The 11,777-nt window shown below is 49.2% G+C and overlaps 1 protein-coding gene and 1 pseudogene across 1 annotated transcript; one reads left to right on the forward strand and one right to left on the reverse strand.

Moving 5' to 3' along the window:
- Nucleotides 1-556: 556 nt before the first annotated feature.
- On the reverse strand, nucleotides 557-2,140 carry LOC125437828 (annotated as a pseudogene).
- Nucleotides 2,141-2,190: 50 nt separating this feature from the next.
- On the forward strand, nucleotides 2,191-3,115 carry LOC125438102 (E3 ubiquitin-protein ligase RNF114-like). Its single transcript, XM_048506282.1, is given in 2 exon segments — nucleotides 2,191-2,358; nucleotides 2,360-3,115. Coding segments are annotated over 2 exon segments (678 nt in total). The 5' UTR covers nucleotide 2,191; the 3' UTR covers nucleotides 2,871-3,115.
- The last annotated feature ends 8,662 nt before the right edge of the window (nucleotides 3,116-11,777 follow it).

The following is an 11,777-nucleotide window of genomic DNA, read 5'->3' on the forward strand; positions in this document are numbered from 1 at the left end:
GGTGGGAATTTGAGGAGTTGATTGTCTTTCCCTGAGTGGTTCGAGGGAGGTGGGTTTGGATGTCAATCCGCCGGGAAGGTTGGAAAGGCGAACAATATGCTCCAACCACGTGATGTCCAGGTCGTGGTGCGTGAGCCAGAGCATCCCTAGCACTAAGTTGGCCACAATGAACTGCCGTTGTTCCCTGTTCCCCCAAGCCATATCACCACCAGTTCTGACTTGTGGGTGGAGAGCCCCCCTCAATAAAGTGCTGTCCATTTGCTCAAATTGGAGTGGCCATTTTAGTTTAATGAATTTATGCCCCAATGCCCCCACTAAGTCTGGGTGGATCAGGCACCTTGAGCAGCCTGGTTCCAACGTCATTCCGTCACAGCGTTAGGCTGTGAGCAAGGAAAGAGGTAAGGTTCGGCTTGCCCTGCCTCCCGGCAGGGGAGAACAAGTTCAATAGCCTGGTGGGGAACATACCTGCATCCTTATGTGGGGCTATAACCCTATATAGCTCAGCCCAGTTTACATTTGGAAAGACTGGTGAAGAAAAATTCCAAAGACTCAAGTTTTAAAGAAAAGAAGTCCTTTCAGGCATCTTGAACTGGGGATTTGGCATGAATAGCAAGGCAGAGTTTTTTGGTTGCTACGTTGACTCTGGACTCCCACATCTGCTCCAGGATGCCATGTAGTGGGATGAGACCTTTACTGTCCTCTATCCTGGGTGAGGCCCCATTTCCTAGGAGGATGAGGACTGTCTCGGATCTCAGCAGCTCACAGGCGAGATGCAGAGGGGTCTTGCCACTTTCCAGGTGAAAGCAGCCGGCTTTGTTGATGTAGAAGTTCAAACCAGGCAGTTTTGTGCAATTTGATGATCAGCCCGCAAAGGTCTCTCCTGTCATATGTTACAGCCATGGCCAGGTGAGGGGCAGAGGATGGGCAATAGCGGAAATGTTCTCTGGGGACTTTGAGAGTGTCCACTGGAAAACGAGACAGCAGGTACTGGGCATGAGGCAGCTGATTGTGCACCACAGATACAGCAGGGCTTCTAAAGGGGAATATGTCCTCCGCCCAGTAGAAATATTCCATAGTCCTCATATCTTCTAGCATCCACACAGGCTTGTGATCTCTCACTTGCAGTGCCTGCTCCGGTCATCCTAACCCTAACCCTAAGCCAGCCTGGTTACTGGCCATGTTTCAGGTACTAATAAGCTGCCCTTTTTGTGCAACAGAGATTCTTCCTCTGATGGAAGGCTAATGCTCAGGTTGAATGCAGATTCCAGAGGTTGCTGCAGCCCAGGGGTTTGCTGGAATTCATCGCTCTTCTCTGATGGGCGGCTCATCTCCACCCATTCATTGTTTTCTCCTCCTTGCTGCAAGTGAGAGGGAAGCCCAATCTTGCACGCTTGGTTAACCATTGCCATGAAAGCAGGCAGTCCGTGGAATAAGCTCCCCATCCAGAGCAAGTTGGCGGAATACTCGTAGCTGTGGTTTTTATAGATAAAAAGAGAGCTGTTTGGAGGACTCTAAAAGTGACTTTGCAAGTGAAGCAGTTTTCGACACTCCATGGCCAATCAGCGCAATTCGGCAGCTGCAACAGGCTTTAAAGAAAGCAAACAAAAAACTGGGACACCCCCCCCCCCAACGGTATTTAGCGCCATTCTGGAGTCCCTTACCAATATTAGACTCTCTGCAGGCAGCTCCCAGTGAAGGAGCCAACTCCATACCGTAAGGTGTTCAGGGAGGCCCAAACAGAGAATAGAGGACTTGACGCTCTCACCCTTGGTTGCCTACATCTGGCGCCTCCAAAATGGGCAGGTCTTCTGTGGTGAGGATAGAGAGAACCAGAGTCCCTTACCTCTGAACACAAATGCGTCTTGCTTCCCACTTTTCAGATCTCAAATCTAGGAAGGCTCACTGATGCTAATCTTCCATATATCCAGTTCTTCCTGCTTGTTCGCTGCAAGCAGCCTTTTGATGATCACAAATCCACCAATAATTCCCATATAGGTGGCTGACCCTGGGGCAGAGGCAACATCAGGCCCCCTGCACTTATGGGGCAGAGGTTTCCAGATATGGGGGAGCTCTCTCTGGGTATCTCTGGGACAGCCACCCCTCTGACCCAATTATGAAACTTCTGGAAAAAGTATGGCATCTCCTACACCCTGAAAGCCTCTCCTGAATACTCAGTGCTAGGCGCTGCAAGATGGCGCTGGCTGAAGCGAGTTCTCGGTTCCCCGAGGGGACGCCTCCCGCCGAGCGGCTGAACCCGCTTTCCCGCTTCACGTGCCCGGTCTGCTTGAAGGTGTTGGAGAACCCCGTGCAGGCGCCTTGCGGCCACGTCTTTTGCATGCCGTGCATTCAGGAATGTCTTTAAAAAGCCACTTTGTGGAGTGTGCCGCAGCACCCTGTCTCATGGTAGCAGAGCTTTGGACGTGGAAAAGCAAATTGAAATGACAGAGACCACTTGCAATGGCTGCAGTAAAAAAATGTACCTCTCGAAGCTGCGCAGTCATGTGGCTTCTTGCTTGAAATACCAGGATTACATAATGGAAGGTGTTAGAGCTGTGACTAAAGATCCACCCCAGGACACAAGGAGTGTTCCAAATAGCTTTACATTTCCATGCCCTTACTGCAATGAGAGAAACTTGGACCAGGAAGGGCTGGTAGAACACTGCCAAAAGTATCACAGCATGGATACAAAGCGCGTGGTTTGTCCAATTTGTGCATCAATGCCATGGGGTGACCCAAGCTATAGAAGTGCCGACTTCATGGAGCATCTTCAACGACGGCATCGCTTTTCTTATGATACTTTTGTGGATTATGATGCCGATGAAGATGACATGATTGCCCAAGTTATGATGCGCTCTTTGAGAGATCAATGAAAAATGTAGGAAATAAACTGTCAATATAGGGCTTCCATTAGGGGGAAATAATATCTTGGACACTTCATATCCCAACATTCTCTGGCATCCATCAAGTGAAGAGTCCAACTTCATTGCGTTGCTTCTCTGCTTGTTTCCTTTCTAACGACCTTGCTCAAAAACTGCAGCGAATATTTTGTTCATTCTTATTTGAGGATACTTTCAGTTTGTGTCGCTTTTCTCTTGTTTGTGCTTTTTAAGTTCCCCAGATTGGCGGCCCTCAGAGCACGGGAGGAGCAGCTTGCTGCGGGGCAGTTGAATGAGTCTGTATGCTGGATCTGGGCTACAGGCAATGCGGGAACCCTGAGAATAGAAGCCCTGGAACTGGTCACTGTGTGCAGACCGCTGGCCTCTCAGGGTTGGCTTAGCAGGAGGCCCAGGTGTTCCTGCTTCCCAGGCACCATTCGCTGCTGGGCCCCTGGGCTGGCTCCAGTGCCCGGCATCTGCCCTCTGTCTTTCCTTTGGACAGGGATCCCTGGTTCTTCGGTTCTGGAACCAGACCTACAGAGAAGAACGGAGAGAAGCAAAGGGTTTGTTATCTCTTGAAATTCACAAATGTGTCTTGCTTTCCACTTTTCAGATCTCAAATCTAGGAAGGCTCACTGATGCTAATCCTCCATATATCCAGTTCTTCACGCTTGTTTGCTGCAAGCAATCTTTTGATGATTATTAATCCACCAATAATTCCCATACAGGTGGCTGACCCTGGGGCACAGGCAACATCAGTCCCCTGCACTTATGGGGCAGAGGTTTCCAGATATGGGGGAGCTCTCTCTGGGTGTCTCTGGGACAGCCACCCCTCTGACCCAATTATGAAACTTCGGGGAAAAGGTATGGCATCTCCCTACACCCTGAAAAGCCTCCTCCTGAATACTCTCAGTGCTAGGCGCCTGCAAGATGGCATGCTTGGCTGAAGCAAGTTCTCGGTTCCCTCTCGAGGGGGACGCTTTCTCTCTCCGCCAAGCGGGCTGAACCCGGGCTTCCGCCGGCTCACGCGGCCCCCCCCCCCCCTCGCTTTGAGGTGTTCGGAGAGCCCCATGCTGGGCGCCTTTGCGGCGCCACACATTCTTTTATATGTCATTGCGACATTCAGGGAATGCCTTAAGTTTAAAAAAAGCCACTTCCCTTTGTGGAGTGTGCCGCGAAAGCACTCTGTCTCTGATGGTAGCAGAGCTTTGGACGTGGAAAAGCAAATTGGAAATGACAGAGACCACTTGCAATGGCTGGCAGTAAAAAAAAATGTACCTCTCCTGAAGCTGCGCAGAGTCATGTGGCTTCTTGCTTTGAAAAGCAGGGATTACATAATGGAAGGTGTTAGAGCTGTGACTAAAGATCCACCCCTAGGTTTACATTTCCATGCCCTTACTGCAAATGAGAGAGAAACTTCTGGACCAGGGAAGGGCTGGTAGAACACTGCCAAAAGTATCACAGCATGGATACAAAGCGCGTGGTTTGTCCAATTTGTGCATCAATGCCATGGGGTGACCCAAGCTATAGAAGTGCCAACTTCATGGAGCATCTTTCAATCCATCGCATCACTTTTCTCTATGATAATTTCTTTTTTGTGGATTATGATGTCGTATGAAGATGACCATGGATTGCCCAAGTTAAGTGATGCTACTTTTGGAGAGATCAATGAAAAATGTAGGAAATAAACTGTCAATATAGGGCTTCCATTAGGGGAAAATAATATCTTGGACACTTCATACCCCAACATTCTCTGGCATCCATCAAGTGAAGAGTCCAACTTCATTGCATTGCTTCTCTGCTTGTTTCCTTTCTAATGACCTTGCTCAAACACTGCAGTGAATATTTTGTTCATTCTTATTTGAGGATACTTTCAGTTTGTGTCGCTTTTCTCTGTGCTTTTTAAGTTCCCCAGATTAAACTTTTTGAAGCACTGCAATTATTTTAGTGTGCGAGCAGCCTTTAAAAAAAGCTGTATAACTCTCTTTTTAATACAGAACAAGAATTAGAAGCTAGGCATTTTGTTGGGTATTTGACAGGTGTCAAACAGATGTGTGTACTTTTTATCCACTGAGCTTGACTTCATATTGAGATATACAAACACTGTAACAGGCCCTTAAGTATCAGTTGTAAGCACAGTATTGAATTTCCATTATTGGGCTCGCATTTTGTTTTGACCACTTGATCATGCCTTCCACGAGCTTGGGAGGAATCTGTTACCATTTTTGGTCACCATTTTTTTTCCCACCACTAACATCTACTTAAAGTTCAAATGCGACATGTAATTTGGGTTTTCTTTCTTTTTGGAAGGTAGAAGGATTCCAACATGTCAGTTCTGGTTTCCTAAGATCAAAAAATGCCCTTTGTATATTTCCTTTTACATCTATACTTAGAATTGAAAACAATTTGACAGTAGCAAATAAAGCTAACTTCTCATTCCTTAGACATAGCAAATACTGGGCATCTGAGCTCCAGCTCAAGCTTCATTGACTTTATGCTTCTGTATGTAATAGAAAGATGTCTTGTGTAAAAGTTCCACACAGAATTCAGTATAATACGTTGAAGTTGGGTGTTTCTGCCTGCATCTCGATTTCTTCTGCTGTGGTTCCACAGCCTAGCATTCCAGTCAGTCAGAGACTTGAGTATCGGTCAGTTCTTGATCCCTAAAGACTGTTGTGGCTTAACTACTTTTGGGGAATTGTGACCATGTCTGAATGTACCACCATGTAATAGTGTGAACTTTTGCATGTCCCGAATTACCTAATGGATGTGTAAATCTTGTCTTGTGGTGGTACATTCAGAAGCCATGTTGACTGGGCAAATGCATATGTCCCGGTATCACCCAGTAAGTATGAGAATGGACTAAAGATTGCTGGGCCAGTTGTATCGGAGGCATCTGAAATGGTTCGTTCTCTGTTAACTGCCTTCTGATCATTTCTGTGGCAACTGAAACTGCCCCTGGAGTGTGTGCTGGCAGAGCTTGCACCAATTGGGACACACAATTCAGCCTGACAGTCATGTTTTGAAATTGACACTGAAGATGGTGCAAGCTGATGGACGTTGATAATTCTGCCTTTGGTGGTCTTTAAGCTGTCTCGTTATTGGTTCATACAGCATCAGTATCTCGACACTGGATTGACCTGTATTAATAATTGATACTTTTTTTGTATTAATAATTGATACTTTTTTTTCCTGAAAGTGTTCTGGTTTTAAAACTGTATCCAAAACCCTGTTGGAATTTTGACCCTATTTTTTTTGCTCTGAATCATTCCTGTAGTGATAATCGTTGAGACTGGTCAACATTCAAAGTATGCCTGTAGTGTTGTGGGGCATTTCAGATTCCCCCCCCCCCTTCCTACCACAGTCTTCTAGTGCCCCACCAAAAGTGTCTAGTGGGTGTCAGGTAAAACATCCAAATGTCATTCAGTATGATTTGGAGGTAGAAACAGCAGCGGGATGAAAATCAGCCTGTACATAGGCAGAAGAATTTCCGCATGTACGTTCTGTGGATCCTGGCAAACTCCTCCCACTATCTCAGCAAATGATAGTGTTCTACAAAATTTATAGAAACTGGGTATCCTAATACAAAACGTATCTGATTACTTTGTTCTCATATTCTAAAGTGCACTTCTAGTAATTTTAATAATTTTAGAACTTCAAAAACTCTCTTGTTCTGACTTTGAAATACTCAGTGCTTACATGTTCAGAAACAATCTGGTTTGCATACCATTGTAGAAAAATGCAGGTTCGGTGTCAAGACTTTTGGATTTCAGAAGCAAACTGCCATTCAAATCAGAAAAGCAGAAAAAGAGAGAGGCAGAAATACCAAGGAAGCAACCCCGAGTTACTTGGATTCGGCTTTCAGGAGCTCCTATCTTTTTTTGCGAACTCCTCCTGCACTTCGATCACTGGATATCTGTTTACACGAAAGGCCCTCACCAGAATCTCCAGTTGGTTTTTTGAAACGAAGGTTCTCTTCTTCCTGCGGCCACCTCTGGAGTTGGCACTCAGCCATTCAGGAAGCTAGAAAGGATCGTCTGCAAGGAACTCTCAAAAAGAGGGTGCTTCCTGAATGCCCACCCAACTTCCCGGTTCTCTCTGCTTTCAATCCACACTTCATCTGGTGCACACATCCCTAGTGCAGCATCAACCAATAAGCATACGCTAAGAATCATCATGATCTTCTCTGGTGGTTTAACACAGACTCTCCCTTTCCATTTTATCTTCACAGCCCCCCTCTAAGGAAGGCTAGGCTGAGGATATGTGATTGGCCCAAGCAGAGGCATATCTAGGAAAAATGGAGCACAGGGCACAGTCTGAGCTTACTACCCCCCCCCTCCATTTTCCTTAAAGTTTGCTCCGTGATCCATTTTTCCAAAATATATGTCTGCAACGGGCTGGCACAGCTAGGAACGGCAGCTACCCTGCTGGACTACAGCAGCGGGCCTGGAAGTCGCCAGAGCTGCGAGCCCCCCGGGCCCTTCCCTGTCCCCTGCCCAGGGCCTGCCTGCTGCTGCTCCGCCCTGCTGCACAGCTCCCCAGCTTGGCTCACCTCCCTGGCCCCCCTGCGTCCAGCCAGGCTGAGCAGCAGCAGTAGCATTGGCAGCACGAGCTGCCCCGTCCAGCCCAGCCTCTCCACGCCTGGCTGGGCTTTCTGTTGTCCCCAGCAGGGAGGGACTGAGGGAGGCGGGCACGCCGGGCTGTGGCCGCCCTTTGCCACAGGGGGAACCTCTTCCCCCCTCCCTGGCTGCCATGGGAGAACAAACAAGGGGCAGGGGCTGCCTTTCAACATGGGCCCTCTTCATTATGCCCTGTGCCACGCCTCCGCCCACAGATGCCTTCTCCTGAGAGGAACGTGGGCTCTGGCAATTGCGCGAATCTTGGGGCTAGTGTGGAGGACCATTTTTCACCACCCCCCATGTGACCAAATGGCGTCCGCCCAGGGACAAATGGCGCCATCCCAGGGTTGGCTTAGCAGGAAGTCTAGGTGTTCCTGCTTCCAAGGCACCATTCGCTGCTGGGCCCCTGGGCTGGATCCAGTGCCCGGCATCTGCTCTCTGTCTTTCCAAGCACCAGGGATCCCTGGTTCTTCGGTTCTGGAACCAGACCTACAGAGAAGAATGGAGAGAAGCAAAGAGTCCCTTACCTCTGTACACAAATGCGTCTTGCTTTCCAATTTTCAGATCTCAAATCTATGAAGGCTCACTGATGCTAATCCTCCATACATCCAGTTCTTCATGATTGTTCGCTGCAAGCAATCTTTTGATGATCATGAATCCAACAATAATTCCCATACAGGTGGATGACCCTGGGGCAGAGGCAACATTCATTATGCCCTGCGCCACCCCTCCACCCACAGATGCCTTCTCCTGAGAGGAACGTGGGCTCTGGCAATTGCGCGAATCTTGGGGCTAGTGTGGAGGACCATTTTTCACCACCCCCCATGTGACCAAATGGCACCCGCCCTGGGACATATGACTCCATATGTCCCCGTAGGCGGTACGCCCCAGGCCCGAGATCCCCAAGTGACAAAGCAGGGAAAGAAACTGACCAAGAAGCAAAATGTCTTCCTTGAGAAAGAGTTTGATTTCCTTACTAGATTTCCTTTCACCCTGAGCATACAGTTGCACAAGCGCCCCTCTTGAAGTGCATTGCCATAAAGTCTGAGACTCTATGGCTGTTGGTGTTCAGGGATGCCCTCCACAGAGAAGAGAGGACTTGACTCTCTCACCCTCAGTCGCCTCCATCTGGTGTCTCCAAACGGGCAGGTCTTCTGTGGTGAGGGTAGGGAGCGCAGGTTGCCTCATTTCATTGGCGGCCCCCAGAGCACGGGAGGAGCAGCTTGCTGCGGGGCAGTTGAATGAGTCTGTATGCTGGATCTGGGCTATAGGCCATGCGGGAACCCTGGGAATAGAAGCCCTGGAACTGGTCACTGTGTTCAGACCGCTGGCCTCCCAGGGTTGGCTTAGCAGGAGGCCCAGGTGTTCCTGCTTCCCAGGCACCATTCGCTGCTGGGCCCCTGGGCTGGATCCAGTGCCCGGCATCTGCTCTCTGTCTTTCCACGCACCAGGGATCCCTGGTTCTTCGGTTCTGGAACCAGACCTACAGAGAAGAATGGAGAGAAGCAAAGAGTCCCTTACCTCTGTACACGAATGCGTCTTGCTTTCCAATTTTCAGATCTCAAATCTATGAAGGCTCACTGATGCTAATCCTCCATACATCCAGTTCTTCACTTGATTGTTATGCACAGGCAATCTTTGATGATCATGAATCCAACAATAATTCCCATACAGGTGGATGACCCTGGGGCAGAGGCAACATTCATTATGCCCTGCGCCACCCCTCCTCCCACAGATGCCTTCTCCTGAGAGGAACGTGGGCTCTGGGTAATTCTTGCACAATCTTGGGCTGAGTGTGGAGGACCATTTTTCACCCCCCATTGTGGCTTTCAATGGTATTCTACCCTGGGACATATGACTCCATATGTCCCCGTAGGCGGTACGCCCCAGGCCCGAGATCCCCAAGTGACAAAGCAGGGAAAGAAACTGACCAAGAAGCAAAATGTCTTCCTTGAGAAAGAGGTCGATTTCCTTACTAGATTTCCTTTTACCCTGCGCATTCAAAGGGCACAACGTCCCTTGTAGTGCATTACAAAGTCTGAGACTCCATGGCCAAAGGTGTTCAGGGACGCCCTCCACTGAGAAGAGAGGACTTGACGCTCTCGCCCTTGGTCACCTCCATCTGGAGCCTCCAAAACGGGCAGGTCTTCTGTGGTGAGGGTAGGGAGCGCAGGTTGCCTCGTTTCATTCATTGGCGGCCCCCAGAGCATGGGAGGAGCAGCTTGCTGCGGGGCAGTTGAATGAGTCTGTATGCTGGATCTGGGCTACAGGCAATGCGGGAACCCTGGGAATAGAAGCCCTGGAACTGGTCACTGTGTGCAGACCGCTGGCCTCTCAGGGTTGGCTTAGCAGGAGGCCCAGGTTTTCCTGCTTCCCAGGCAACTATTTTCCTGGGCTGCTGGGCCCCCTGGCTGGCTCCAGTTCAAGGCCTGCTGCTCTCTGTCTTCCCTTTGGACAGGGATCCCTGGTTCTTCGGTTCTGGAACCAGACCTACAGAGAAGGACGGAGAGAAGCAAAGGGTTTGTTATCTCTGAACACAAATGCGTCTTGCTTTCCACTTTTCAGATCTCAAATCTAGGAAGCCTCGCTGATGCTAATCCTCCATATATCCAGTCCTTCATGCTTGTTCGCAGCAAGCAATCTTTTGATTATCACGAATCCAACAATAATTCCCATACAGGTGGCTGACCCTGGGGCAGAGGCAACATCAGGCCCCCTGCACTTATGGGGCAGAGGTTTCCAGATATGGGGGAGCTCTCTCTGGGTATCTCTGGGACAGCCACACCTCTGACCCCAATTATGAAACTTCTGGAAAAAGTATGGCATCTTCGACATCCTTCAGTCTGAAAGCCTCTCCTGAATACTCTGTGCTCACATGTTCAGAAACAATCTGGTTTGCATACCATTGTAGAAAAATGCAGGTTCTTTTTCAAGGCTTTTGGATTAGACATATCTGAAGCAAATTGCCATTCAAATCAGAAAAGCCAAAAAAAAAGAGAGGCAGAAATACCAAGGCAGCACCCCCGACTTACTTGGATTCGGCTTTCAGGAGCTCCTGGGCTTTTTCGTACACACTGTTTGTTGCAGATCTAGCTTGTGAGGTCGTTGCTGTTTCACACATTTTTTTGCACACACTTAAGCCGAAATGTGTCCCGACCCCCCATCTGTACCACATTCCAGCCGTTGTTCCACATTTTTCCTGTTGCTCCATACTTGTGCAACTTTCTGGGAAAAACAGGTTTCCCCCCACAATCTGGTGCCTAGTTGCGAAACAAAACTGGAGTAAGCGGCAACCAGGGTTGACGCCCACCGTGTGACGAGATTTGATCCATCCAATGGGAATGCAATGGGGCATTCTGGTTACGCGCGCACATCCTGTGGTTCCGTTTGCGTCTCACTCTACTTCCCCCCCCTCATCGCGTTTGGTTGTGTGCGCCTGATAGCTCGATCCACCGAGGCCTCGTGGCCCCGTTGCACCGGGAGATTTGCAGCACGGTGACTCGTCAGCTCGTTTCCTGCCCCATTAACGCGTTACGTCGAGAGTCCGTCCTCGGAAACGGGATGGGTGAAAACTGTGAGGCGCGCAAACCGTCGGCAGCCATTTCGGGGAAGGCTCCAGGTAGGGGCGTATCATGGTGGGCAAAGGAGACGAAGGACCTCATTGCCGTGTGGGGGGAGGAGGAAGTTCAGCGCTCGCTGAAGTCTACCTACCGCAACTTGGACGTGTTTGAGAGGGTGGCAGAGGAAATACGCCAGAGGGGGCACAACAGGACATCTGTTGAGTGCAGGACAAAGGCGAAGACTCTGAAAAGGGACTTTAAACGGATAAACCCTCTCCAATCCTCATTGCCTGTCGTTGTGGCACTCAACGTTCAAGGTGGGCATTTGACGACAGGCCGGTGTGTTAGACTTTTCCTAGCCATAGCTGACTGTGGCAAACTCTCTGCAAGGTTCCCAAATGTTGAAGGGACAGGGACAATGTTTCTCACACACATTTGTAGGGAATCTTCAACTTGCTGAATTGCATGGGAACTTCAGAGCTGGAAGGGATGGGCTGGCACAAAGGTGTGCTCTCCCACGTGTTGGCTTACTGCGTAAGTTCAAAAAAATGTTCACGTGGATAAAAACCCTTTGCTGAAAGCGTTAGGGGAGACTGAAAGGGTGCTCCAAGGTTTTCTCCCTTGTGCATTATTGACTTGCAGTAAGAGAAGAAGAACAAGAGTTTGGCTTTATAACCCCCCTTTCTCTCCTGCAGGATACTCAAAGGGGATCACACTCCCCT

The sequence above is a fragment of the Sphaerodactylus townsendi genome, linkage group LG08 (genome assembly GCF_021028975.2).
Source record: "Sphaerodactylus townsendi isolate TG3544 linkage group LG08, MPM_Stown_v2.3, whole genome shotgun sequence".
Lineage (NCBI taxonomy): Eukaryota > Metazoa > Chordata > Lepidosauria > Squamata > Sphaerodactylidae > Sphaerodactylus > Sphaerodactylus townsendi.